Consider the following 26,876-nt stretch of genomic DNA (forward strand, 5'->3'; position numbering starts at 1 on the left):
TTTGTGGTAGGGCTTATTTTTTATCGGGTCAAATGTCAGGACATGAACTACAATACTTAATGACAAAGTATACTCTGCTGTCCTTTTCTACCAATTTTAACACAAATGAAATATCTCAAAAGCCACAGCTCTAGAACTCTTCTTTAGATTTTCAACCAGGTGTCTGTAGCCATGGGTTTGAGACTACTTTACCATCTTTATTTCTCATTCAGCTTTCTGTTTCCACCTTGTTTTAAACATCCATTTACAAAGCAGCTTTAAAAGACGTAAGAGTATTGGAAACAATGTACTGGTTTTGTCACAGCAGGATTCCAGTCCCTTCTCTGGAGAAAATACTTGATGTTCTGCCTCAGTGTATTCATTCAAGAACTCGACTGCTGTATCATAAAACAGTGCTCTGCTGCTATTATTGGTGAAATCCTAGTACAGCACTTACTGAGAAATGCTTATTTTTTAAGAGATCAGCTTGAAGATGCAAAACAGTGACAAGATAATCTGTCCCTTAACGAGTGAAACAAATGTATTTTCTATTCAAATTCAACAACCCTATTAAAAGTACATAAAGCGAGCATTGTTGGATGAGTTTTTCTACTGCAAATAGTTAAATGCAGGCAGTAGGGGGATTTTTTTCTCTCAGTTTACTTTGTGTTGAATAACTGATACTAAATATTTGAACCCAATAGCAGAGTGGTTTTTTTAAGAGGTTCTTAATGTTTAAGATTTATCATCTCTAAATAGATCATCTTAAGTCATCACTAAATTATCTTTAATTGGTATGATTAGAACTGCCAAGGAATATTACTGTTTGGTAGTAGAGTAAATATTACAAGTGTGAATTTATATACAGTCTGCATCATAAAAAAAAATGCTAAGTGCGCAAACTGCAATTTAAAAACTTGAACTTCTCGGAGGGAATTTAAGGAGAAAAGTTTGTGGTTTTTTGAGATGGCGAAGTGAGATAAGAAAACTGGAATTTGAATATGTGAAACAGACCAAAAATAAATCAACAATTTTTTTCAGCAAGTAACATGCAAAGTTACTGCAAATGTAGTACATGTTCCCCACAACGTGGTGCATGTCTGGACTTTTTCTTCCCTGAGGATGAGAAAGGAGCAAACAGCTCAGAAGATGACTGTTCTAAGTAATTGCAGTTTAATCCTTTATTCCAATATCTCTGATTTGCTGGGGTTTCAATATATCAACAGTATTTCAATAAATCATATCTTGCTTTTTCTTTCTGGCATGGCAGTATCAGATACATAGATATTTTTGTTTTGACATAGTAACACTACATTGGAAATAAGGTAAAATCGGGGATAATTGGGGGAGGGTTGTTACTAGCCTGAGGCTACTAAGGCTCTCTAAAGTGGCTGTTATTACTACAGTGCTGATCTGTGCTTTTTCTTCTTTGTGTTTCATGAGACAAAGTATTAATAAGTTTTCACTTTCACATAATGGAGCAAATCAGCATCAGAAAACGAACATGAGAAGATTGAGGTAAAGAGAAAGCAGTGTGGGAAGAAGCACTGGGAGAGAAGGTATCAGAAAAAAGAATGAGATATAACAATAAGTGTGCACACTGGGGGTATGATTTCTATGACTTGGAGCAAAACAAATATCCTAAGCTACATCTCAGTAAAAATTCACCCACTAGTGGGTGCAGTAGCTGCCCTCTATTTGTGATAAATGAAACAATTGAGTTCTGCTGAGGCTCCTGACAACCAAAACAGCAGTCTCTACCCAAAAATAGAGAGACATAACTGAGCCTTCCCCTCCATTCCCTCCACCCCAAAGAGATGCAAGTAAGGATGAAGAAAACAACATGCATAGTTCAAACAAGAATGGAGTGTCTGGCCATGAGAAAGAGCTCTTGGGGCTTAGATTGGCAGTGAGAGGCTTGAAATGGGATCAAAGGCATTGCCTTCTACTGATTGATGGTTCTGTTCAGAGGAACAGAACTTTTTACATAGTCTCATTTATTAAAAAAAAAAACCAACCAAAACAGCCAAACAACAAAACTCTTCAAACAATAAAAAGGGTTTGTATCAAAGAATCGTCACTCCAGAACCTACTTGTCTCCCCAACTAGTATAACCGGCAAGACGTAATTCTTTTCCCCTGATTGTTCATACTGTATTGCCTAGCATGACAAATTTGGTTTGGCTGAGGTCTGGGTACTTAACTGTATTGCCTTTGAATTAACCGAAGTATGCAATATAGAGCTTGAACTGGCTTTATGCTGACATTTTGTGCTTGTTATTTGGGTAGAGACAATACCTGATCAGTTACTCCCATACTGTTTAGTTTTGAACTACATCTTGAGTGTCATTTGCTTGAGAGTGAGGTTTTTTGCTCTACTGATCTAGAAGTTAGTCTCACTGAGGCTCGGAGGTTGGCGTTAAATGGAAATATGCCTAGAGAAAAATAATCGAGATACTACCCAAAAGGTAAACTACTGGAAAGCCCCTTACATCTGCAGCATTATTTAAAAGGATACCTCTTTAGTTCAATCAATAGTCTGGTGTAGCTCATTCCCAAAAGTTTTTAGCAACAGCAGCATCCTATCGCTCTACTGTAGGTGGTGATTTTGGAGTTCAAATGCAAGCCTGAGAAGTAATGAGTTGACTGAAGTCTGTTTATTTGCAGTGTTACTTGTGATGCTCCTCATCTCATACTCAGAATATACCACAAGCATTTATTTTACCCTTGCCAAAGCTCTGCAAGGTAGAGAACTGCTGGTGCCATTTTTTGACAGGGGAAATTTCAAGTGTAAGGGTTAGATGACTTGCCAAATCATGCTGGGAATTTATGGCAGAAGAAAGAACAGGACCCAAGTTCCTAAATTGCAGAGCGATGCTTCAACCATGTCCGATAGGTATTTTGCAGAAGCGTTGCTAATGTACACATCTTGTTTCTTTTTGTTAGAGATTTTGTGATTTTAAAACATCAGGTATTCACACATTCACTAAACCTGAAGGAAAGAAAGGTCACCACAACTGTTTAGTGTTGAGAACACAGCGCCCATGTAGCCAACCAGATGCTCAGTAGCTTAATGAGAGTTCATGTCCTTGCGTGGACTCGGTGTGTTACCACAAGCTGCGTGAATCCTCCAGCTATTTCTTCTCCAGTGCCATTTGTAAAGGGCTCATGAGTTTTCTCTAATTTCTGACCTCCTTTTCCCTGTTCCCCCTCCCAAACGTCCCTGCAAATGCTGTGCCCTTTTTGCTTTGAAAACTGTACTTTCAATTTAGGCAGAAAACATGTTGCCTCATTTCTGAAGTTCTGTTACACCTAGAGACGTGATACGTTATAAAAAGAATCCATCTCCATTAAAATCATAGCTCTGTTATGCTTTGTAGAATTAGAGTTGGGGGGTCCTTATTAAATATTATGGGTATGATTTCTTGCACTGTACAGGTATTGCCTATCCCATATTCATTCCTTCATTGATAATAATAAGACAAAGATTTTAGTCAAGTGTAACCACAATGGGAAGGAGCACAGGGAGAGCTTGCTTTGTGGCAGGTGTCAGCAAGCCACCACCACAGGGGCGCAAAGACACCATGCCGGCGGGTTTTGAATGGCAAGCGAGAGCTGGCACAGGGCCAAGAGCCATGGCATATCGAAAGAGGCATCTGTGAAAGGCTCAGGATCCCAGTTCCTGGCTGTCATGGTGCTCCAAACTCAGTGGCAGCTGGGAGCCTCTGCCTTGGACAGAGGCTTGATGCTGTCGACAAGGTGATTGGCAGTGTCTCTCTCCTTTTAGACTCAGCAGCCTCTAGTTCCTGCTGAGTTTGTACCAGCATGCTCACCATCTAATCTCAGAAATAAAAGTACAATCTGGCATGCCACTCTTAAAAGATAGCTGACCCTTTGCAGTGCTGACAACATGGAAGAAAACACTGAGATCCCTTAAATTAATTCCATATTCAGTAACCATGCATGACTAAAAATTATTTATCTGTTCTGTACATCACTTCATCAACTCATACTATGCCTATAGTATCTCAAACAGTTGTTGGAATTTTAATTGATATGTATAAAGCAGCTGGCTATCTCAAAAAGCACTGCGGACAGGTATTACTCATCTGAATAGAATTGGCTATCCTTTCAGAAGCGTTGTTTCAAAGAAGGATATTCAGAAATAAGTGGTTACATTCCACTCAGTACCAACAGTTTTGTACTTACGTAAAACAAGCAAGCAGAATTTGCATGATAGTCCTTGATCGCTCTTCAGAAATCTATATATTTATTTAATTTCAAGCATGCTACTTTCATTTCTTATACATGATTTCTATGAACACTGAATGATCAATAAATACATCATAGCTTTGCTGGGGTATGGATATGAAAATTAAGAGTGGAGAATAAAATAATGTTGCTACCATGACGTCAGCTAATACAGTAGGAAAGACAGATTTGCAAGGACTCCTTTTATTGATATAAATTTCACCTCCATTTAGAGAGTTTGCATATTGTCAGTTTAGCTAGACCAGCAAAATCATCTTATACTTAGTGCGAAAGCCACTTCTGAAATGGCAAATAAAAATATCCCATTTTGATTGGTCTGTTATCCCAAGTATAACAAGGATCCCAAAGGATCCTGGAGCATATTATACAAACACACACAGAGATAACTTTACAAAATTATGCACTGCAGAAAGATTATCATCTTCTGAAAAGCACATGGAAGATTAAGGGAAGCAGAATATCTTGTACAGACAAATTGGATATGTCAGTGTGAGTGTTTCGACTGCTGCAGAAAATGCCAGGTGATTTGTAATGATCACTTTCTTTTTATTGCCTCTGTAAGATGGTACCTTTATCTTTTAGGAGAATGACAGGATAGTAGTCTGGTACTCAGAAATAACAGAATGAACCACCAATATAGCCAGTTTGTGTAACTTTTTTCTTTAGTGTGTATGTAGGGTTCCCAACACAAGTACTGATGCCAGTCTAACTTAAAAAAAAAAAAAAGAGTGAAAACATGACAAAACAGGGCTTAAGAAGGCATGAATGTGGCTCTCTGTGGAGAAGCGTAAAAGACAATTGCACCAGTTACATGCTGGTTTTGGAACTCCATGTAGCCTAAGTCTATTGAAATATATATTTGTAAGCGGGAGTGGTGGGGAGGGAGGATGCACTGGAATGAGGCCTGGAGCTGAAATGCTGTCGTAAAGGCAGTAGGAGGAGGGAGAGCTATGAACTGGCTGCGATCCTCAAATTTAAAAAAAGGTCTGGAAACATTTTAATGCCAAATTATGTGGCACCTTTCATTCCTGTTTTTCTTTTGTCCTTAGTTTTCCATTTAATTGATTGAAACTTTTCCTATTTATGCTACCAATTGTGGCAGCTGGGTTGACTAAAGGCATTTTTATTTTGCTCTATTCTAGCCTTACAAAATCCTGCTTATGCAACAGCTTATACCTTTAATAACACCAGTATAACTGCATCAGTACTAAAAAAAACCCCATATTTCTTAGCATCAACAAGGCCTGAGAGAACTTGCTGCAGTGCTGGGATGTGACAGGAGGCAATTTATAAGGAATTAACTCTGACAGTCACTTTATACAGCTGATTTTCAAAGATCTAGGCACTAAAGATGTGTTAATGAGGGTACTGAGGCTTCATAATTAATTATATTAGCATCTCTTTGTTACTCTCCACAACAGTACTGCCTGGTTGACATTTCAATAGGAGTCTGGTAGTATTCTTTGTTATTATTATCCAGGAGTACAGTTATACCTTAGCTCCCAGAGGGCAACGTTGCATGTAAATGCCTCTGTGAATTGCAAGGGCCTTTGGATCTCAGTAAAAGCCCTTGAAGGAGACCCTGCTGGAAACTGAATGGATGTCAGTAAAATTTCTCTAGTCTGGAGTCTCTCTTCAGATATGGACTCTCCTCCCCTTTCATTTCTCCCTTCCCTTCCCTTCCCTCCCCCCTTCCTTTCCACTGTGCTGGTCCTTCTCACAAGGCTTAAGAACAGCAATATCCAGCACTTACTGAATGTTGAGTTCCAAACCTCTAAAGGAAGGAATACTGACCTGACCGAAACAGTGAACAAAGTAACCTGAAAATAGGGAATATTTTCACGTGCTTGAATTTTCAGTGCAATAAAACCAGTGCTGCCAAGGAGTCCCAGAAGTGGTGAGTCAGATAATAGATGTACGACTGTGGTGGGAGGGAAATGGTCTCTACTTTGTTTTACACCACACCCCCCCTTGCAAAGGCAGATGAAATTATTTTCCAGTCATACCACTGCAAAACCAAACATGGAGTTTAAAGGTTATTTCCTTTGTGTGTTTGAGAGATGTTATTTTTGAATCCGAAAGAGGAAGGATGACTTTTTGTCAATGATCTCAAATTCTACTCTGAAAACTTTTACAGTGTCACCTGAGGTGGCAGAGCTGCTATTTTGTTTATTGATATATTCCACTTGCTTGTGTTTAATTTAAACAAAACTTACAAAAAAAATATTGCTGTTTTTTCACACCAGTTACCATTGCAACCTTCTCATGGTTAGGCTAAGTTAAGGGCACAGTTTGACAAACACCTCTTCTAAGTAAGCAAGACTTATGCAACGTGTTCCTTACCCTTCCCTTGTTCATTCCTGCCTTCATGAGACCCTCTTTCTTGTAACATTGTTCATGCATCTGCACCAGGGAACCAGATCAGAGTACTAGTCAGACTTAGAAATAAATGGTTTTTATGGGGACTATTTCTAATTGAAATCAGTTTCCTGATTCAATTTAACATGGGGCTACACAAAAAAACCGGCACTGGCACAATTCCGGGACAGTGTGAAGGGGAAGAGGGGAGGAATGTGTGGTGGGGAATGCGTAAGTAGGAACTTCTACCAAAAAATAGTTTGTCAAACTATGTCCTGAAAGACTTTATATTCTTCCAAGCCACAACCACCTCTTTGCTTTGTGTTCAGATAGCACCTTGCGCAAAGGGATCACAGTCACAGAACTCTCAGGACTCTCAGAGCTATTGTAATACCAAAAAATAATAAGCGTTCCTACAGACTGACACAATTAACCAAATTCCACTTGCAGATCTTCATTGTTGGCAACTCGTGCAGCATTTTATGTAGCCGAAGTTGGAGACTAGTTCTATTCCCGAGTTCTGTCTCCAGCTCTAATGAGGAATAACTCTGAATAACTCTGGCATTCAGTTAACCTACCAATAAAAGAATTACTTTCCTCACAGAGCTTTTTATATTTAACTAGATTTTTTTAATGAGCTTTGACATTCTCAGGTGAAAGGAATAATGTGTACAATGTATTATTATAGCAAAAACTGTATATGACAGATCCCTGCCTATTTTCCTCTTTTTTGTTTCACCTCTTCTGTCACTATACTCCTACACAAGACTCAAGACACACTGCAAATGTTTGAATAATGCCAACTTGAAACCACAGAACTGTAAATACCGTACTTGCTCTTCAGTGAGCAATGTTGCGTGTGTTTATTTTAATCTGATATTTTCTGGATAGAAACAGAGGTTACTCCCCCTGAGAGTTCAAATATCGATATTGCTCTGTATAACAAGGGAAGTTTCTGCTGATTTGCACAAAAACAGCTGCCGCTTGGTAACAAGACAATGCATGGAATACACATAGTGTAAAATTTTAGTCTCTACTGCTATTCCTGAGGGACCAAATCTTAAAGTGTTACTCAACTTTGTTTAGGATTCAGCAAGAGTTTTCCTGCTGTAGGACTGAGGAGATGATAAATAAGAGTTTCAGGAATTGGCCAGAGTTAAAATCCTGAAAAGCAAACGTTTATAAATTGTCTTTGTAGAAATGTTGGCTCCCTCTTAATTTTCCCATGAGTGGAGAAGAGGGAGAGGATCATCTGAAAGTCTCCTTGCAGGAGAACCCACAGAAGCACAAAGTATAGTTTTTCCTAGTCCTCAACAGTGCTCTACCCCTACTGCTTAGTTATCCTAAAACTTCAGCATTCATTTAAATTTACAATACTGTAACTTCCATGAATCTTTATCCATATCTATTGTGTCTCATTAGAAAGACTCTATCTAGCACTAGAGCTTTCTGCCCTAGCTGTGAGGAAATTATAGCCTTTCTTCAAACAGAGCACCACTGAAGGAAATGGAAGACTAGCAGCTACTTCCCCTGTGAATTACTTCAGGGCCTTCTACATAAAAATCTGGTTGGCACAGCTATTCCAGAATAATTCCCAATATAAATACTGCGGTATTCCAGTCTGAAAGTGTCTTTATTTGTGACTGATCATTCTACCTAGGAATACTTCTTGTAAGTGGTGAGTTTTTCCAACAACTTCCTGTTTAGAGCTTTCATTACGCAGGAGTGTATGTAGTAAAATAAAGCCTCAAACATAAACAGAAAGCCAACCACAACATATATCATTTAATCACCAGATGATTTCAAATAAACATTTTTCAGACATTTTCTGTGAAACTGTAGCTGTATTAAGCTTGGCTGAGGTCTTCCATTGCCTCAGTGCAGGATGGCTTGGCTCTAATACTGTCCTGCAAAACTAATAATTTTGTATCCCTACGGATAGCTTTTGAACAGCCACTGGTGTGAATGCACCAATGAAATCGAAGTATCTGCCCTTCTAACACCCTGCAAGTGTTGCAGATAGTGAAGAGACAGGTTTGCATATGCCAATACATCTTTTCAAATAAAACTTTTGTACATTTCAGATCCTATCTTGGACTGTGAACTCCTCCGGCAAGAGGAGATGGATATTCACATCTGGAAGTGGTAGTAGCACATCCGGACAAGTTGATATTTAAACATTTTTGCTTTTAGGAACTGCAATTCAGTAGTTCTGGATTTATAACAGCATCTATATATGTGTCTGTTGGCATAGTCGATCAGTAGTTAACAGCCACAGGGCTCCATCTAAGCCAAGGAACAGGACAACATCAATGTCTGAGATATAAAATCTTAATGAAAGTCAAGAAGGGCAGGAAACTCCTCCAATCAAATGTCTCTTTGGGCAGGGACTCTTAATTTCACAATGCAGAATGTAGCTTCAAGAGAATTTTCCAATAAACAACTTCCCCTGATATTCTAGAAGGCACAGATCACTTCAGTTCGCTACAAAATTCACAACTGTACACCTTACGTGAAAAATATGAGCAAAACATTCTTAAGCACCCACATATCTGAAAAGCTTATGTCTCATGTTCAGAAGTGTCCTAGGTTTCATTGACTTTGAATTTAATTTAAGATTTTCAAGAATATTTTGACTGCCTCTTTGTCTCCAGTATCTGGGAACGAGCACAAGTGTTACATGACCATCCAGCTCTTCACAGATTACAAGCAAGTGCTCTAGTAAGTTAAAAACGTTGGTATAGGAAAAAATAAAAATCAGGTTTAGCAACTATGTCTAATGGGAACTTTACCAAAAATTTAAAAAAAAAAATCCAAATAGAATCACTGGATTTATTCAACTACATACTATTAGTCACTCCCTGTCGTCTGTGTTACTGAACCACCATTCTGCTTCAAAGGCAGTTATCAGCCCAGAAATATTTTCATCCGAGGGTTTAAACTGCAACAACTGTGAGGACACGTGGAAGATTCTTCCGTCATTATCTAACCATTCAGTTCTAATGTGAGTGCTTGACTGGGAAGGTCTGTGACTAGTGGAGATGGATAAACAGTTGGAGGGGAGGTATTTGACTGTTTAATATATGCGCCAAACTGTCTTTCTAGGGTCATGGAGACTCGGCAGTTCCTGGGGGCTGTCAAACTGATTACACGCAGCAAACCAGCCGGTGTGTCTCTGCCTGCTGCTTAGAGTAAGCACTGATACGCCAGTCAGACTTTACTATCAAGTACAAGCTTATGTGTGCTTGAGATGTTGTGCAGCCTCAAACTCAATGGTGTACTCAGTAATTTAAAAGCTTTCATATACTCTAAAAAATTTTGTCTTGCACTCCAAGGGTGAATCTTTGTTCCTAATACAGAGCCCAAGTCTGCAAGTTCTTTGTGGAAGACCAGGCTCACAGAATAGATGTATAATTGTTAGGCAGTTGGTTGCATTTCAGCAGTGGTAAAATGATCCTTGTTTTATATTTCTCTACAATAATTTCTGTAAAGGCTGTGAGATTCTTTGGGATGGAAGGCTATAAAAACGTAAGTTGCTATTAATTATATTGATTTGCATGATTTCATGTATGCCCATTTTGCATTGCAGAAATACTTAGAAGGAAATGTACTCTTCTTTTTCACACATCACTGCATTGTATTCGAGAGGATTTAGCACATTTTCTGATTTCACTTGCCAAATCGGGGGTTCATGTTTAAAATTTACAGCTGACTTGACATTCCAGAAACTAAGCATGATTACTGATTATGTCTCTGTCTTGTAGTAACATACCTAACTAAGGAAAGAAATATTGGGACATCTGAACTTTTACATCAAGGAGCAAATATGAGATTATCTTTACAAAGAAGCTCTGTTTATTCAATTCTTGAGAAAAATGTGCAGTTACTGCTACACTCTCTGTAAATTGTAAGGCCGTTAATCATTATCAGCTGCTGCCAAATCCCCCATATATCCCAAATATACATAAAGGAAAACTAAATTTTCTTCATTTGTCTGACAAAGTCGTTGCCATCCAGCAGGCTGCAAAGATCTAACTCCCTTATTTATCAACACCAGAGTACTCGTGCACTGAGTTTGAAAGATGCCACATACAGTATAGTTTTGCAACTTGAACTGTGCAACCTGAAGTTCAAACAAAAGCATGAATACTAACTGTGTAATACAGAGGGAAAAGAGCTATTTGTGATATAGGCAGCATAGCTACTTGGACAGTATAGTTCAGGAAAAAATGTTACTGTTCTATTATATTTGATGTAATCAGAGCTGAGAACGGTCTTACAAGAAGATGAGAGAAGGAGGACATCATCTTCTCTAAATACATTCACACACCCCCTGTATCATAGGATTATAACTGTACATTTTAACCCCTCAACAGTTATTCAAGGACTAAAACTGCCTTAGAGGTTAGTTACAGATAATGAAAAACATTAGAAAGAAGTGAAGGGAGGTAACTGAATGTTTATCAATTAAACCTCTAAGTATTTATTATTTTTTGTTATAGGACCAGGGATATTAAACACAATTACATATTAGGTCTAAGTATCACATGTCATTTTTTTAAATCTTGTGTAAAGGCAGGTAACTCACGTAACAACAAGGCTTTATACCACCTAGATACCATTTTCCTTCCTTTGTAATGAAACTACACAGGTACCCCAAACCCCACACAGAGGAACAGTTTCAGACTGAGTTCAGAGTTGTGCTACTACTTGCTTCTTCACAAATATTTGAGTCATGTTCCTCCTGAGCGTACATGTTAACAATGCAGCAAGAACAAACAGTAAATCAATTCAGCTGCAAAAGCCGCTGGGTGCTCTCCTCTCATCCTTGCTAGGGCTCAAAAACTACGCTAACTCAGTGGCTTAGTTTTACTTCTTCATTTTTCTATAAAGCAAGGAGGAGAGCGCAGAGAGGACATAATTCTGTGAACTGTTGTAAAATTCTTTGAGCCAAGCCCCAGAAGCATGTAAGCACCTGTTGTTTTGAGACCTTTTATGAAATGTACCCAGAAGTCAGACCGCAGTTGAACTGTATAAGCAAGGTGCTCTTTTGAAAAGCAGAAAATACAGGCTGTTAAAGCAATAGTACCTTGTCAGTTGGAGTGAAAGGATGTATAATTGGAGAAGTAGTATTGATGTTAACATAACTTTTCTAACAGGAAGAGAACTGAGGAAGAGTTAGAACAAAAAGTTTATTAGGAAGCTGGGAACAGCACACCACCAGCACTAAATTGAAGAAATCAAGCAAAAAAGGAAAGTAACTATGTGAAAGAACACTACTTCCTCCCCCCAAAATTGAACTCTCTGCTTTCTCTTTTCGCATGAAAGCATAGATTTGTATTTTGTGTCAAAATTAAATATATTTTAAAAGTGTTTCTTTTAATATTTACTCTTTTCTTGATAATAGCTAGTTTTAGGGTAGGATAAACAGATCATGGAAATGTTTTTAACAGTACAGCAGTTAAAATTAATGATTACTTGACTTTAGATACATCAGTGGATCACCTTAATCATGTACTTCAGGAATACCTAGTAATTTATAGACTAAACAAGGGATTCTAGTAGGAAGCAGGCAGATGCCACTTCGATCATCATGTTCCTGCTTGGAACTAGCTTTCAAACATACGGCCCATATTTTCAAATTATAGACCTTCAAAGGCTAATCTAGAGAAAGACAATATAATAGTAAATTACAGGTGAGAAAAGAGGAAAAAAAAAATCAAGCAGGTACAACTGCATAGTAAAGAGACTCAAGGGAAACAGAAGGAAGAAATCCAAGCCACACACATGAGCTTACCTTGCCTGAATGTGAAGATATCCATATTAATCGATCTTGGGAGATGCAGACAGAGTATGAGAGAAGTTATCTCACTGTGGTGGGCTTCAGGAAGGCCTTGAGACACCCCTCTTGGGAAGGATATGATAATCTTGCATTTTTATAAAGTTGCGATGCTTTGCTTACCTTTTGTGCCCAGCAGTTAAGGGAGCTCATTGCTGTACGTGAAAGTAGAGGACTAACGGATGGCAGCTCCCCTCTCCTGCTGTTTGCACGGGAAAGCACAATACAAATTGTGGACATGCGGCAGCAGTTGTGGGTGGCAATGGAAGCAAGGACATAGCTGGTGGGAAGTGACAGCTGGGAATACAAAAGAAAAAGCAATTGGGATTTGGAAGCAACAGGTGGGAGCAGGAATCAGAAAACTATAGTTAAGACCTCTGAGGAGGCAGGAACTAATCCAGGCCTTGTTGAATAAGTCCATTGGAAGGGCAACTTGAAGAGACAAAAAAGGAAACAAGCAGGGAGAATATGGTAATATTGTGTGACTGGAAAGCAAACACAAAAGGCAAGTTCCTACTTCATCAAAGCTGTACTTGTTCCTTAGCCTGATCTGCATTGTAATATTCATCTGTGAATGATACGCTGCGTATTCTGATAGAGTGGCTCAGCTGTTACTTTAAGAGCAAAACAGAGCTAGCTGTAGCTGTGAAGCTGCAATGAGCTCTTCCATGACAGGTGGACAGGAAAGGGACAAAAAGGGTTATTTAAAGTCTGCTTGCCCTTGGTGCAGTGGCAGGTGTGCTGGCAGACGGCAGGGCTCAATGACCTTCTAGAGTTGTGCTCCCACATTAACCGAGAGCGCTGGATGTGACTGACAGGGCCTCTGTGCCCTTAAAACGTAACGTCTGCAGTTATTGCTTTGGGTCATGTTCCAGCTAAGGGAGGCAGTGCAGTGAGATGGGGGTCACCATGTCCCCAGAGCAAGGCAGGGTGGAAACGCGACCTCACCTCACGCAGCCTCTCCAGGCACAGGAGGCGCTGGGGCTGGTCCAGAGAGGCCACCTCAGGCAGCGGGGCTGTGTGGGACAGCAGCCATTTCGGGGCCATTTGGGGATCGGTGGTCCCCAGTGCCACCCTCCCGCCCATTTCCGCTGGAGGACCCTGGCCACCCCCACGCGAGGAGAGGGACCGACCCTGTCACTGACCGCGTCTCCACGCAGGGCGGGGGCGGCCGTGAGGGGACGCGCGAGCCTCGAGCGCGGCGCCCACAGGCAGGGCGCGCGGCCACGTGCGCCAGGCAAGGGCCGCGGCGCGCGCGCACGCATGCGCGCTCTCCCCCCCCACATGCACACCTGCGCGCGCCGCCGCCCTACTCTTCCCCCCCCCCCCCCCCGCCCTTCTCCCGCCTCTCGCGCCGTCCTCTGTGTCTCCGCGCCGAGGCCCGCCCCCCGCTCCCACCGAGGGCGCAAGGCGCGGCCAATGGGCGCCCAGCGTGGGGTGGTCGGCGGGGGCGGGGCTGGCGAGCGGCCTCTCTGCGGCTGCGCGCGGGCCGCCCGCGGCGAGGAGGCGGTGTCCGCGCCTGCGCAGAGCCGTGCGCTCGTCCTCTCTCGGGGAGGGAAGCGGAGCGCGCCTGCGCGTTCCGCCGCCCGCTGCCCAGAGCCCTGGAGGGGGGCTTGGTGCGCCTGCGCGCTGCGGCCGCCGTCCCCCCCGTGCCCCGGAGGGGGGGTTGCTGCGCATGCGCGCCGCGCTGCCCGCCCCTCGCCAGCAGCAGCAGGAGGAGGCGGCGGTGGTGGTGATTCTGGCTGTGGAGAGCGTGAGGCAGTGCGAGCGCCGCTGCCGCCCCCTGTTATCCGGGAGCCCCAGGTCCGGGCGGAGGAGGCCGGAGCGCCCCGGCGGCGGAGGGAGCCAGAGCGGCGGTGGCAGCAGCAGCAGCAGCAGGAGGAGTCTGTGCCCGGCCCCCCCCTCCGCTCAGTCCCGTTACAGCCCCCCTCCCTCCGCGCTCCGCTCCGCAGCCACCAACATGTCGGCGCCGGCGGCCAAAGTCAGTAAGAAGGAGCTGAACTCCAACCACGATGGGGCCGACGAGACCTCAGGTGAGGCCGCGCCGGGGGCGGGAAGGGAATGGCGGCAGCCGCCGCGGCCTCCGCCTCGCACCGCGCCGCACCGACCGCCATTTTCCCCAGCCACACGGGCCGCGGCCGGGCCGGAGGCGGGAAGAGCGCGGGGTCGGCCGGGCGGATGTGCAGGCCCCAGCAGCAGCAGGAGGAGGCCATGTTAGCGCCCTTTTGTCTCCGCTCCCCGGCCCGGCCTCCTTCCCCACGGGCGCAGGCGGGGCCGGGCGGGGGGCGCTGCGGCCTTGGCGGAGCAGCGGGACCCCCCCCGCCCCCCCTCCCGGAGCAGCATCCGCGGAGCCTCATTGTGCTCCGCCGCCGCCATGATGCTTCGCCGCCTCCTGGTCTCGGCGCCGCCGCGGCCGCGTGGTGCTGCCCCGCCGCGCGGGGATGGAGCGGCGCCGGCTGCGCCGCCGCTGCCGGGGCCTGCCCGCCCGGGGAGCCACGCGGTGCTCGGGCGGCGCGGCGATGGAGCCGCCCGCGCCGTCCCCACGTGCGATCGCGGCAGCTCCGGGATTTTTTAAAGGTCGCCGCGCCGTGGGTTTCCTCCCGGCCGCCGCCGCGGGAAGGGCGCAGCGCTCTTCCTCCTTCCATCAAGTCCGCCGTCGCGCCCCGCGGTGCTGCGCCCGCTGCGAGCTCCGGTCACACACGTGCTTTCCGTACCCGGCCGCCCCTCCGGCGTGGGGAGGGGGGCAGCGCATCCACCCGCGCAGCTGGGGAGCGGGGAGAGCTGTCCCCTAACGCGGGCTGAGCCGTGCGGGAAACTTACCGGGGGAGGAGTGAGCGTGCTGCACTGCTCCAGCGACTTCCCGCTGCCGTTCATTCATCTCCCAGCGCGATAGGTAAACAGTCCTCCTGTAACCCAGACCTTTGCCAGACTTCGTCGAGGGGGAGTTCTGGTTAGAAAATACCTGCCAAACGGCGACTTGGAAGTCTTTTTTGCTTGTAACCGTCCTTTCGAATGTTCTTTTCGGTTTTTAGAAGGTGGCATGTTCCCAGTTATCCTATTTCTATTGATATTTCTGTCCTCTCTAAATTATTTAACGTTCCTTCAAATGTGTTGGTCTTAGCAGATACGGCTTACAATTTCTTAATTAAATTGCTATTGATCTGTCATGATTGACTTATCATTTAAGTTGACTTGTAAAACTGTGTAGGGGAATGTGAGCCCTGACTACTAGGGGTAAACTCGCTTTGAGTGCCGTTCCGTCAAACTTTTCTGCACTTCAGCCATAATACACCCTGGAAGTAGCTGAAGCTTTAAGGCCTAGTAACACTTATGACACTTCGTAGAAATAGCTGTGTACTTCTAAAGTAAATGACTGGAAAAGGTCTTAGGCAAAAACCCCAGGTGATTTGTCAGACTTGAGAATGAAGGGATTTTGATGCATTTTCATTTGTTTTTCAGAAAAAGAGCAACAGGAAGCAATTGAACACATTGATGAAGTACAGAATGAAATAGACAGGTAAACAAACTTTTAAAATGTTTTAGCAGAAATTAAAATGTAACCTGCAGAAATAAAAATATTTAGTAAAGTAAGCACTCAGTAGTAGTTCTCACTCTCTTTAAACTCTGCCAAGATATACTTGTGTTCTGACTTGATTAGATGTAAGAAGTATTTGTGTATGATAAAAAATTTTGAAGTAGCATCCTGGTTTCTTGTTTAAATGTGTATAATTAAAAAGGTAGAACTTGAGTTTAAAATTTTAAATTAATTGTGATAGTTTTGATAATAGAAATTTATTTTGTATTGGTTTTTCAAGTTAATGTGTATGCTGTTTTGCAAAAGTATTTTCATGTTTGTAAGCAGAACCAAAAACTTGGCTGAAAAGTTAGCTTTTATTATACTTTTTTTTTAATTATATATTCATGTGCTTGTAGAATAATATGTAGAAAGTGTCACTGAAACATTAGTTTCATATGCCAAAACTCTCTGTGGGTTCTATGTCAGTATGTGCCTGGATCTTATCTCCATGCACACTGTCCTACAAAGACTGCAGGTGACTATTGAGGCCCTGGCCATGTGAAGCTGTTGCAGTATCAGGGCTCTGCCTTTTTACAAAACCAATTAAATGTTATGTCTTCAGATTTTACTTGTGTGGGGTGCAAAATTGCTTGCTGTAGCTTGCTTGCCTGCCCAAAAGTTATAAAGAGCAGATAGTAGGGTTACCTGTTATCCATCTTGAGGTCTTTTGCAAACAAAATGTTTAAGAGGTAAAATACTACTTTGTTTTGCATAAATAAGGGTCCGTCCGTCGTGTTAATGCTGCAAAACATACAATGTGTTCAGAACGTTTCATTAAGATCAGTGAGATTGCTTCTGGTAGTGTGTTTCTTAATAGTTGTTACAGGCTTGGGCCTCAGTTTTTTGTTTGAGATACCTCATTTGTTGAATGTGGCAGACTATTCTAATCCAACGCATTCAGTTTTTAGCTAACTACTGATGATGTGTCTTTAAATTTCAGTTCTCTCCCCTGCGGTTAACGTGGCTCTTTCTATTACAGACTGAATGAACAAGCCAGTGAGGAAATTTTGAAAGTAGAACAGAAATACAACAAACTCCGCCAACCATTCTTCCAGAAGAGGTCAGAATTGATCGCCAAAATCCCAAATTTCTGGGTAACAACATTTGTCAACCACCCACAAGGTATATTCTTAATAGCCCTCTTTTTTTGTTGTAAATTCAGTGTTTGCTTGCTTGTTGTGTGAGTGTCTTGCAGCTCTGAGGGTTTTCTAGAGTTGTTGCTGGGCATATGTTTAAACAGAAGCCTGTTTCATATGCAAACACTTCCTTTTTGTCCTGGAGTCATTTTATAAGCTTTCTATTTCTTGCACTTGTTGACTAAAGGAACATCTTGTTCACTAAAATCCCATGGTGGTTTTCTTTCTGCATTTTAAATGACAAGTTTCCCACTTTTTTCAGTTATTTGGGCCCTTTAAAGAAAAAAAAAAGGATTCTAGTTTGTTTGGGTTTTTTTTTTAATTGAAGGTGATCTCCTTAGGACTCTCAACAATAAACTGTTCCTACAAAACAAGTTTGTAGGCTGCTTAGATTGGGCAAACTACGTGTGTGAAAATCTGTTTCAGAGAGAAGGGTAGATGCTACATGTAGCTTTTGCTGCTTTTTAATATTGAACTACAACAAGCAAACATAATGTTTTCACCTCAGCAAGTGCAAATCACACAAATGCTAATAGTCTGTTGGCTGGTGACTTGAAAAAAATGCGTCTCAAGAAATTGGCTTGGACAGATGTGTTACTTTTCAAATCTTACTTACCATCAATTTCCTGTATTTTGCCTGCATGATACACGTTTTGTAGCTTTGTTAATGTGGGATTCCTAATTCTGTCTTAGTATCTGCACTGCTGGGAGAAGAAGATGAGGAAGCACTGCATTATTTGACCAGAGTTGAGGTGACAGAATTTGAAGACATCAAATCAGGTTACAGAATAGATTTTGTAAGTACTTTAAATAATTCCTTCATGTGTGATTTTTCTGGGTTTTTTTTCATGTAATCATATATTGGGTTGTAGTTTATAACTTAATCTCTTCAGTTATCCATTTAATCCAGGTTTGACTTGGCATGTGTCTTTACATTATGTGGGTTCTAACTCTTTGCTTTAAACTCTGCAGTATTTTGATGAGAATCCATACTTTGAAAATAAAGTTCTCTCCAAAGAGTTTCACCTCAATGAAAGTGGAGACCCGTCTTCAAAATCAACTGAGATCAAATGGAAATCTGGGAAGGTATGTATCTGTGCATCTGGGAAAGATGATTGCTGCTCTATGAGATACCATCACTTTATGATGTTCCTTTTACTTTTTTTTATTGAAACTGCCTTGTCCTCCCTTCCCCTCTCAACCCTCTTTCCACTTCTCTACATACATAGCTCATGCCTATCTTCCAGGGTTTGGAATAGCCCGTTTACATGGAAATCTGTAGTGAATTCTCTTGCTCAGTTGAGCACCACCACTAAAACAGTGAAAGTACAAGTATGACCAGATGGAGTGATTAACAAGTGCATTAGCTTGTCTGTCTTTATAGTGGATCTAGACTCTGTGTTTTGTTGTTTTCTTAAGATAACTGTTAAATTAGGAATTCCGAGGACAGCAGGGTTTTGGGGTGTGTGTGGTTATTTTATAATTTTTTTTTGTTGGTTGGTTGGTTTTTTCCTCTTTTTTCCTCTCAACTTCATTTCCAAACACCACATTTTTGGAGAAGTTGCAACCACACAATAATGTGGGCATGTCTTTCATCCAGACAGTATTCAAACATAATTAATTTGCTGTACTTAGCTTCTGTAAAAGTTGGGAGCACTTTCACGTTATCCTGAAGATTTTGAAATGAGTATTTAAAAGTAGAACTGAGGGTTGCAGTTAAGTTGCTGCTTGTTTTGTCACCCTCAGGCCAAGAAGAAAACATAATCTTTTTTCATTGAGAAGTAGAACTTTTCCTCTTGTACAAGAAGTTACAGTCCAGTACAAACTAGCTGATCGATCTTTACAACATACCACAAAATCAATGTGAATTCTGGTATTGTACTTCATTAAACAGTCTAAACCTATAAATGTTGTGATTCTATCAAGAAAACAAATACTCGAAGTTTGGAATTACCATATGATCAGAGAAAGAATGGATTTAAATACCAGATAGTAATTTTCTTTTCAGACTTAGCAAACAGATTGTTGCAAACTTACTAAACTTCTGGGGTAAAGTGGTAAATACAGGACTCGTATATGTTCTTGTGACCATATGATTTAGCGGTTTGTGTGGTTTGGTTTTTTTCGCTTACTACAAAGAATGGCCTGGAGACTTCAAAGCAGGAAATCTTAGGATAAGAAGGCTAGGCAGTTCTTTATCTCAAGTTAAATAAAGACAGAGCTTAGAGGTGTGGAGACGAGTGTTTCTTAAATTGTGTGTATGTAGTAGTCGTAGCATTTAGCTACAATTACAGCTACTCTGAGTAGCATTTAGCCATCGTAAGATCTTTTAAGTTCAGTATATCATTAAACACTTGCCATACTTGTGCTTCCCTGTGATAGGGAAGCATAAATCAAATGCAAGATCCTGTGAATTTTCAGTATTTCAGTGGAGGTCATTAAAAGAAACAGGCAGTTTTACTGTTTTCTCATGTTCATGAGAAATGCAGTGTCTTTTCCTGTGAGTGTTTGGGTTCCAAATGTTTCTTAAAGACTTGTCCCTGAAAGAGGGAGCAAGTAGTAAGTGACTTCTTGTGGTTGTTTAGACAAGTACGTTTCTAAATGGTGCTTATTTAAAAAAAAAAAAAAAAAAAAAAAAAAAAAAAGGCCATGTAAAGACCATTTCTTTAAGGAACTTCTTAACTTTCTTTGCAGGATCTGACAAAACGTTCAAGCCAGACACAGAACAAAGCCAGTAGGAAGAGGCAGCATGAAGAGCCAGAAAGTTTCTTTACCTGGTTCACTGACCACTCTGATGCAGGGGCTGATGAACTAGGAGAAGTCATCAAGGATGACATCTGGCCAAATCCGTTACAGTACTACTTGGTAAGTATAGCACTGAGTTGTTGATCCATACCCATAATAGCACTGTGCAAGTGAAAGTGAATTTGATCACTGTAGTTCATGTTGCGTATGTGTCTTTAAGGTTCCTGATATGGATGACGAAGAAGGGGAGGGAGAGGAGGATGATGATGATGATGAAGAGGAAGAAGGATTGGAGGATATTGACGAAGAAGGAGATGAAGATGAGGGGGAGGAAGATGAAGATGATGATGAGGGAGAGGAAGGAGAGGTGAGTAATCTTACCCCTTATGCCTTCCATCTCTGGTGTATGAGAATTGAAAGAAATTTATAAGAGGGATCTGGTAAGAATACTGAGCCATTGTTACAAAGGTAAAATAGTTCTTTTCTGTACAATCACTGACAAGGTGTTTGGAGGGGAGAAGCAGAACTGTTACTACTTTACTTGTGGAGTGGTTTCAAGTGTAGTAATAAGTATGTTTGTACATATGAGAGACACTGCAAATAAGTAGTTTTAGTAAATTTGTAAGGGAGGTGCTCTAGAAGAACTATGATACTAGTGTAACAAAATTCTTATGTAATTAGTGAGCATTCTAGCAAGGCTTTACTTGTAAATAGCTTTTGTTGATGCACCCAGTTCTGTCATCCTCCCACCTGTTGGTTTATTTCTGCTTACAGCCGGCTTAGCCAAGACTCTCTGTTGGGTTCAGGAATTAGAAATTTCCTTTAGTAGCAAGTGGGATTCCAGGGAGAGCATTCAGGGTGTTGGTAACAAAGTTTAGAATGTCTTTCTCGTCACTGGGCGTGGTGTGTCTGAATTTCAGCAGCAAAAACCTACTTGTATTGAGATAGGAGGGCTGTTGTGGGCACCAGAATACTGGGCTCTATTACGTAACCTAGAATTTAGCATCTGAAAGTTGAAGCATTTTGCTCTTCAGAGTTTAAAACGAGGGGAAAAAAGATGACCCCTTCACTTTCTAAATGTTAAACTTATGTCAAGGTTTGTAGTGATTCTAAGTCACAGTAGTTTTTCAAACCTGATGTTTTTTCATTGGGACATCCAGTTATTAACTGATTTCTGTGTAGACAGGTACTCGCAGCAAGCGTTACTACTCCTTAGTGAAGAGGGAAAGAGAGATCATCATACAGTATGCTATGAGTAACACTGTAGGGCTGTAGTCTATAGGGTAGTAAAACAATTCTGGTTATTGCATTTGAAAGTTCGTGCTACTGAAGTTTAGTGATTAGATTTTTTTAATTGTTGCTTATCTTTCAACAGGAGGATGAAGGAGAAGATGACTAATTGAACACTGATGGATTCCAAACCCCCTTTTTACCTTTTTAATTTTTCTCCAGTCCCTGGGAGCAAGTTGCTGTCTTTTTTTTCTTGTGCTCAGTCGCCTTGTTCTCTTGAGGTCTCTTTTTCTCTCCTCTACACCATGGTTCACAATTTATTTTGGGGGAAATACCTTGAGCAGAATACAGTGGAAAAGAATCTACCAGTTTCTGTTTCAAGTTCGTTTTTATCCCTTTCTGTCTCAAAACAAAAACTGTTTATGGAATCAACACACCATGTTCTGTGGGAAAAAAGAAAACCTTCTGCTCCCTTCACTCTGCTGGAAGCTGAAGAGTGCTAGGCCCCTGTGTAGTAGTGCATAGAATCTAGCTTTTTTCCTTCTTTCTCTGTATATTGGGCTCAGAGATTACACTGTGTCTCTATGTGAATATGGACAGTTAGCATTTACCAACATGTATCTGTCTACTTTCTCTTGTTTAAAAAAAAGAAAAAACAAAAAAAAAAATGGGGTTATAGAAGGTCAGCCGGGGTGGGTTTCAGATGTTTGGGTGGGTTAAGTGGGCATTTTGACAACATGGCTTCTTCTCCTTTGGCATGTTTAATTGTGATGTTTAACAAACATCCTTGCAGTTTAAGATGACACTTTTAAAATAAAATCTTCTCCTAATGATGACTTTGAGCCCTGCCACTTGATGGAGAATCAGCAGAACCTGTAGGATCTTATTTGGAATTGACATTCTCTATTGTAATTTTGTTCTTGTTTATTTTTAAATTCTTTTTTTTTTTTTGTTTCACTGGAAAGGAAAGAAAGATGCTCAGTTTTAAACGTTAAAGTGTACAAGTTGCTTTGTTACAATAAAACTAAATGTGTACACAAAGGGACTGGTTGGTCTTCACTGAAAGAAACAGTTTTAATATCCTGTTTTGAACTTGCTTGTAGTTTCTTGGCATTTTTGGGGGCATTTGGTCAGTATTTATGTAGTGCAATGCAACCTTGTGGTTGCGTGGACTGATAATCAGTTCTTTTAGTTTCCACTATTTCAGTACTTGTAAAATGTTTCATTTGGTAGTTACTGCACACTCCATTTCTTGAATTACCTAACTCTGTAAGACAGGGCTGTAGGTGCATATGCCTTGTGTGAAGACAGAGGTTTATATTCATGTTTTGCAAAAAGAAAAATCACTTGATTCTTAGATTTTTTTTTTAAGTAGTAACTTGCAGTACTGTATCTCCAGTAAATCAGTTTGCATGAAAATATCATGCAAGCTCAGAATAAAAAGACCGAGGGGTCTTATAATAAGATTTGAGTGTTTTTGTAAGTCTTTTCAGTTGAAAATAAATCTTAATTGCAAGCTAATTTTTGGGCTATTTCAAAGAGCAAGATTCTTAGCGAAGCTTGTGTATAAAAAGTTGCTACTTCCCTGCTTTCTTTCCTTGGTAGCAGCATGTATATATGCTTTAGATATACTGTACTCTTTTTCATTTTAAGAGACTGCATTTGAGTAGCTTGTAACAATTTCACATAGAGGTTGTTGGTACTGGTACTCCACAAAGTGTAATGAAAGTTGTTTTAACATGCTGTGCTTTTGAAATATTTAAAAAAATGTTGTATCAGCTAATCTAAAATTCAAACAGCTAGTTCTCTTTGGATGTGTAGAAAAGACTGTCTTCTGGGAAGACTTGCTGTTATATTCTCTGATTCCTTTTCCTCACAGAATTTGCTGTAGTCAAATTCAGCTTTTTTTGATGCTTAAGAATACACTTAGCAGAACAAGATTAATCTCTATTTGAGACATGCCCAAATAACGTGTGTGGGGGAAACATTCTGTGTCTGGTCCGGCTTGGATTCAATCCAGTTATCAGAGACAATACAACATCCAGTCTGCATGTGATCAATGCAAAAATAAGGCAACCATTTACTTCATTCCATCTCAACAAAAGCTTCTGCCCTGATCCTGCTTGCAGAGCAAAGTAAAATGTTAATTAGTAATGGTTTCTTACCATCTAGAGAGAGAAGGAACAAAACCTATGAAGTCTATAAATTTTAGATTCTTTTTCATTTGATTCCTTTTTGTTGTAAGATTGAAAATCGCTTCCTGTTGTGGTAGAGGGTTGATGTGCTATTACTTGCCATGATGCCTTGTTACTTAATTTTTATGTAGTCCTAATTGATTGTAGTTCTTCAAGGAAAATAATCTTTTCCTAGTCTTTAATGCTTTAGGAAAAATATTGTGCCATTGTTGTTACACCCCTGTTGGTTACTAGCAGAAAACCTATAAAAACTGTTTTGAAAGTAATCAAAGCTTCAGGTTCTATAAAGTAAAAGACCATGAACAAGAAATGAGAAGTCTGGATAATTAAATGCTACTTCTGAGATTTTTCTTGCACATTCCTTAGGATTTTACAGGGTGCCAAAACACTCTTGCTACTGTACTGATAATACTGAATTTCCTGTGAAACTTAAGGGTTTACTCCTGGCAATGGCTAAAGAGTAAACTAACGTGCTAAAAGAATAAACCATATTTGTTAAGTGTAATCTTAATTTTTTTCTAGCAATGGAAACGAGTAGGGATTAACACATTTCTCTGCAACGCGGAAGAAATACTACAGATGGCCATCATGTGCTCTGACTGTTCACTTAATGTCTAATTTGGCTGAATATATGTAATGGGTGTCCATTTTTACTTGATTTAATTTGTATATGCATATAAAGAGCATTTAAAGGTAGACATCCACCTTGGATAAGAATGGGAGATTCATTCTTACTAAGTATCTGTCTGTATCTCCCATTAATTCCCCACTGCTGCTTGAGTTCCTCACATCCAGTTAATCCTGCTGAGTAAAATTTGTCACAGGTGGAAGCTGAATTCAGGCTTTGTGGCCTGAATTTCCAGGGTTAGACTACAGAGTTGGTGGCAATTTAATGAAGGTGAAGCTACTATGCTGGGGCTGTATGACTTAAATGACTCAAAGGTTATTTTTATTTTAAGTTTGAAGTTTAATTGCTATAAAATGGAATCTTTTGTCTGTAATTTCTAGTGCCAAAGGAAAGCAAAATACATCCGTGTGTGTAAATAGTTAGAAAGGTTTGGTTTTTTTAAACATATTATCTGTGTGCTTATTCATACTTGTCAACATAGTTTTTGTCCCTGTAAACAAGCATTATCTGAATCTATTTCTCAGTCATTTATGCCATTCATTTGAATCTGTAAGCTTCTTTGTACCACACTTAAAACAGGTGCATAACAATAGTACTTTGTTTATTGGATACTGTTCCTGAATTTTGAAGCCATGCTTTTTTTTTTTTTAAAGAGACTGAAATCAATGAAATAATTTCTCTGATGTACCTACAAGATATCCTTCTGTTTGAAGGAATTAAAGTACATTTAACTGTTACTTGATGTTACCATTTCTAAGAGTCTTTTTCAAAAGAATCAGTTATTAGTCCCAAACTAATAACTTTCACGGGTGAGGTTGATAGTGCTCGCTTCTCTTTTTATGGATATCAGGTGCCCAGTGCGATAAGAGTGACAGGAGGAGGTGACTCTGGAACAAGATGCTTGCTTCCTACGGGGCCCAGATTTATGCTTAATCTCTTGCCCTCCCTCTCCTGGATTAAAAATGGAAAATTCTAAGACTTTTCTCTTGATCATCACCTTCTCTAAGTGAATGTGCTCTAGCGGAGGGAGTCCTCTAAGACATAACTCCCGGTGCCTGCTAAGTAGCCTTAGCAGAGCCAGCGGGACTCCTAACGTCCCCAGGCACAGCCGTGCCCGCTGGGGCCGGCTCTTCGAGGCACCGTGCCGCCCGAGAGCTGCGCCAGCCCCGCTGCTACCGGGAGGATTTCTGCAGCACCCGACACGGGCTGTAGCAGCGCTCCCTCCGGGTGCTCCTGCGTGCTGACCCGGGAGGGGTATTCCCTGGCCGGGAAGGAGCGTAAAACGGGAGAGCTGGCCAAGGTGAAAGCCGGAGGGGTCCGGGAAGCGAGGGCATCCTTCCCCTGCGCTTCCCCCCCGCCCCCTTTAGCGCTCGCATAACAGCAGGCAAAACGGCGAGAGGCTTTCCTGGAGCCGTAATTCGTCTACAAGCCGGTGCCGCACACGTCCCTTCTCCTCGGGTTTAGCAGAGGACAGGAGCTGCCGGTTCAGCGGCAGGGCATGCCTTAACCCCCAGCACCTGCTCCGGGAGGCGCCCGAAAGAGACCCCACAGCTCGATCCCGGGACCGCCCCGACCCGCGGTTCGGAAACCGCGGCCCGCCCGCCCCCCGGGCGGGTCACACGCTCCCTCTTCCCGGTTACACGCTCCCCCTTCCCGGCGATGACACTACCTAGGCAGGAGCCGCACCTGGAGGGCTCGCCCGGGCCCGGGAGTGTCGCCAGCACCCGGAGGAGTCGTGCCCTGCGGGATCCTGGAAGGGCTGGACAGGCACGTCGTGCTCCCAGCTGTGACACTCGTCTTCCCGTGGGACAGAGGTTGCCGAGTGGGCAGGAACTGCTGATCCCACGCACCGGCCCCCTCTATCCGCAGGATTTGCAAGGCACAGCTGAACCATGCCCGTGGGATGGGCTGAGGCCCCAGCTGGGATGCTGGGTAGCCAGGGACATCTCTGACCAGGGGGGAGGCGGAGGGCTGCAAAGCCAGAGCACGCATCCTCCTCGCCTCCGGGATCACCCGTGCTCTGAGGGCCAGCCATTGACCAGCCCCATCCCTCCAGGCTGGGGAGCTCGTTCAGCCAGATGGTCCTCAGCCAACTGCTCCAGCTCCCCAGGCTCCCTGAACTGCCCCCCCCCCCCAGCCTTCCCCCTGCCTCACCTGGAGGGTATGAGACCTGAAGGAAAAAGAGGGGAGACCCATGTGAACCCCGAGGGCAGCAGTGGGCAAATTGACCTCCGCCGCCACCGAGGGCTCCCACCAAACCTCACTCCGGCTGACCGAGCCAAACGCAGCCCTGATCCCTGTCTGCTGGGACAGGCTTTGCCCGCTGAAGGTATGGTAGTGTCCCTGCTCCTCTGAAACTCAATCCACACCTACTAGTTTAACTTTCCCCTTTCCAGTATTTCCACTGAATGAACAGTCTAATTAAAATTGCTTAAACGCTAAACAGAGCCTGGACCATGTTACAAATAGCAACAGGTTCCAGAAGGGTTTATATTAATCTAATGCACTTGCTTTATTAACAACAGGAGCATGTTCAAAGGTTTTATAGAAGTTTAAGGCTTTATTAAAATCTAGTTAAGCTAGATTTAAATTTTACATTTTCTGGTGATTTCCTTTTACTAATTATTCAGTTGCAGATCATTTACAAAATGCTTATGCCAGAAAAACTGTTCTAATTAAATAAAAGGAAAAAATTCTGTTTATTAGTATATTTCTAAATTTGTATGTGAGAATACTATCACCTCCGGATGCCTTCTGACTTAAAGTTGTGCATCGCTCCAGGACTGAAAAAGCATATTAGTGCAATAATAATACTATGTAATACTGCTGAGGAGGGACCTTACAAGTGGTGGTCTTTACCACCTGAAAGCACTAAGTATCTTTTTCACTTGTTTTAAACACTGGGCCTATGACATACT

General features: G+C 42.0%; 1 protein-coding gene across 2 annotated transcripts; it reads left to right on the top strand.

Moving 5' to 3' along the window:
- The first annotated feature begins 14,164 nt into the window (after positions 1 to 14,164).
- Positions 14,165 to 24,695, top strand: SET (SET nuclear proto-oncogene). Of its 2 annotated transcripts, XM_050907924.1 has the most exons (8): positions 14,165 to 14,480; positions 15,907 to 15,964; positions 17,004 to 17,146; positions 17,854 to 17,957; positions 18,133 to 18,246; positions 19,855 to 20,025; positions 20,126 to 20,272; positions 21,281 to 24,695. In XM_050907924.1, exons 1-8 carry the CDS (start codon positions 14,408 to 14,410, stop codon positions 21,302 to 21,304), a joined length of 834 nt encoding a protein of 277 aa, XP_050763881.1. In that variant the 5' UTR covers positions 14,165 to 14,407; the 3' UTR covers positions 21,305 to 24,695. The 2 variants fall into 2 exon arrangements, with proteins under 2 accessions (XP_050763881.1, XP_050763882.1); XM_050907925.1 differs by lacking the exon at positions 21,281 to 24,695 and having other exon boundaries at positions 14,166 to 14,480; positions 20,101 to 20,155.
- The last annotated feature ends 2,181 nt before the right edge of the window (positions 24,696 to 26,876 follow it).

This window comes from Gymnogyps californianus, chromosome 18 (genome assembly GCF_018139145.2).
Source record: "Gymnogyps californianus isolate 813 chromosome 18, ASM1813914v2, whole genome shotgun sequence".
Taxonomy (NCBI): Eukaryota; Metazoa; Chordata; class Aves; order Accipitriformes; family Cathartidae; genus Gymnogyps; species Gymnogyps californianus.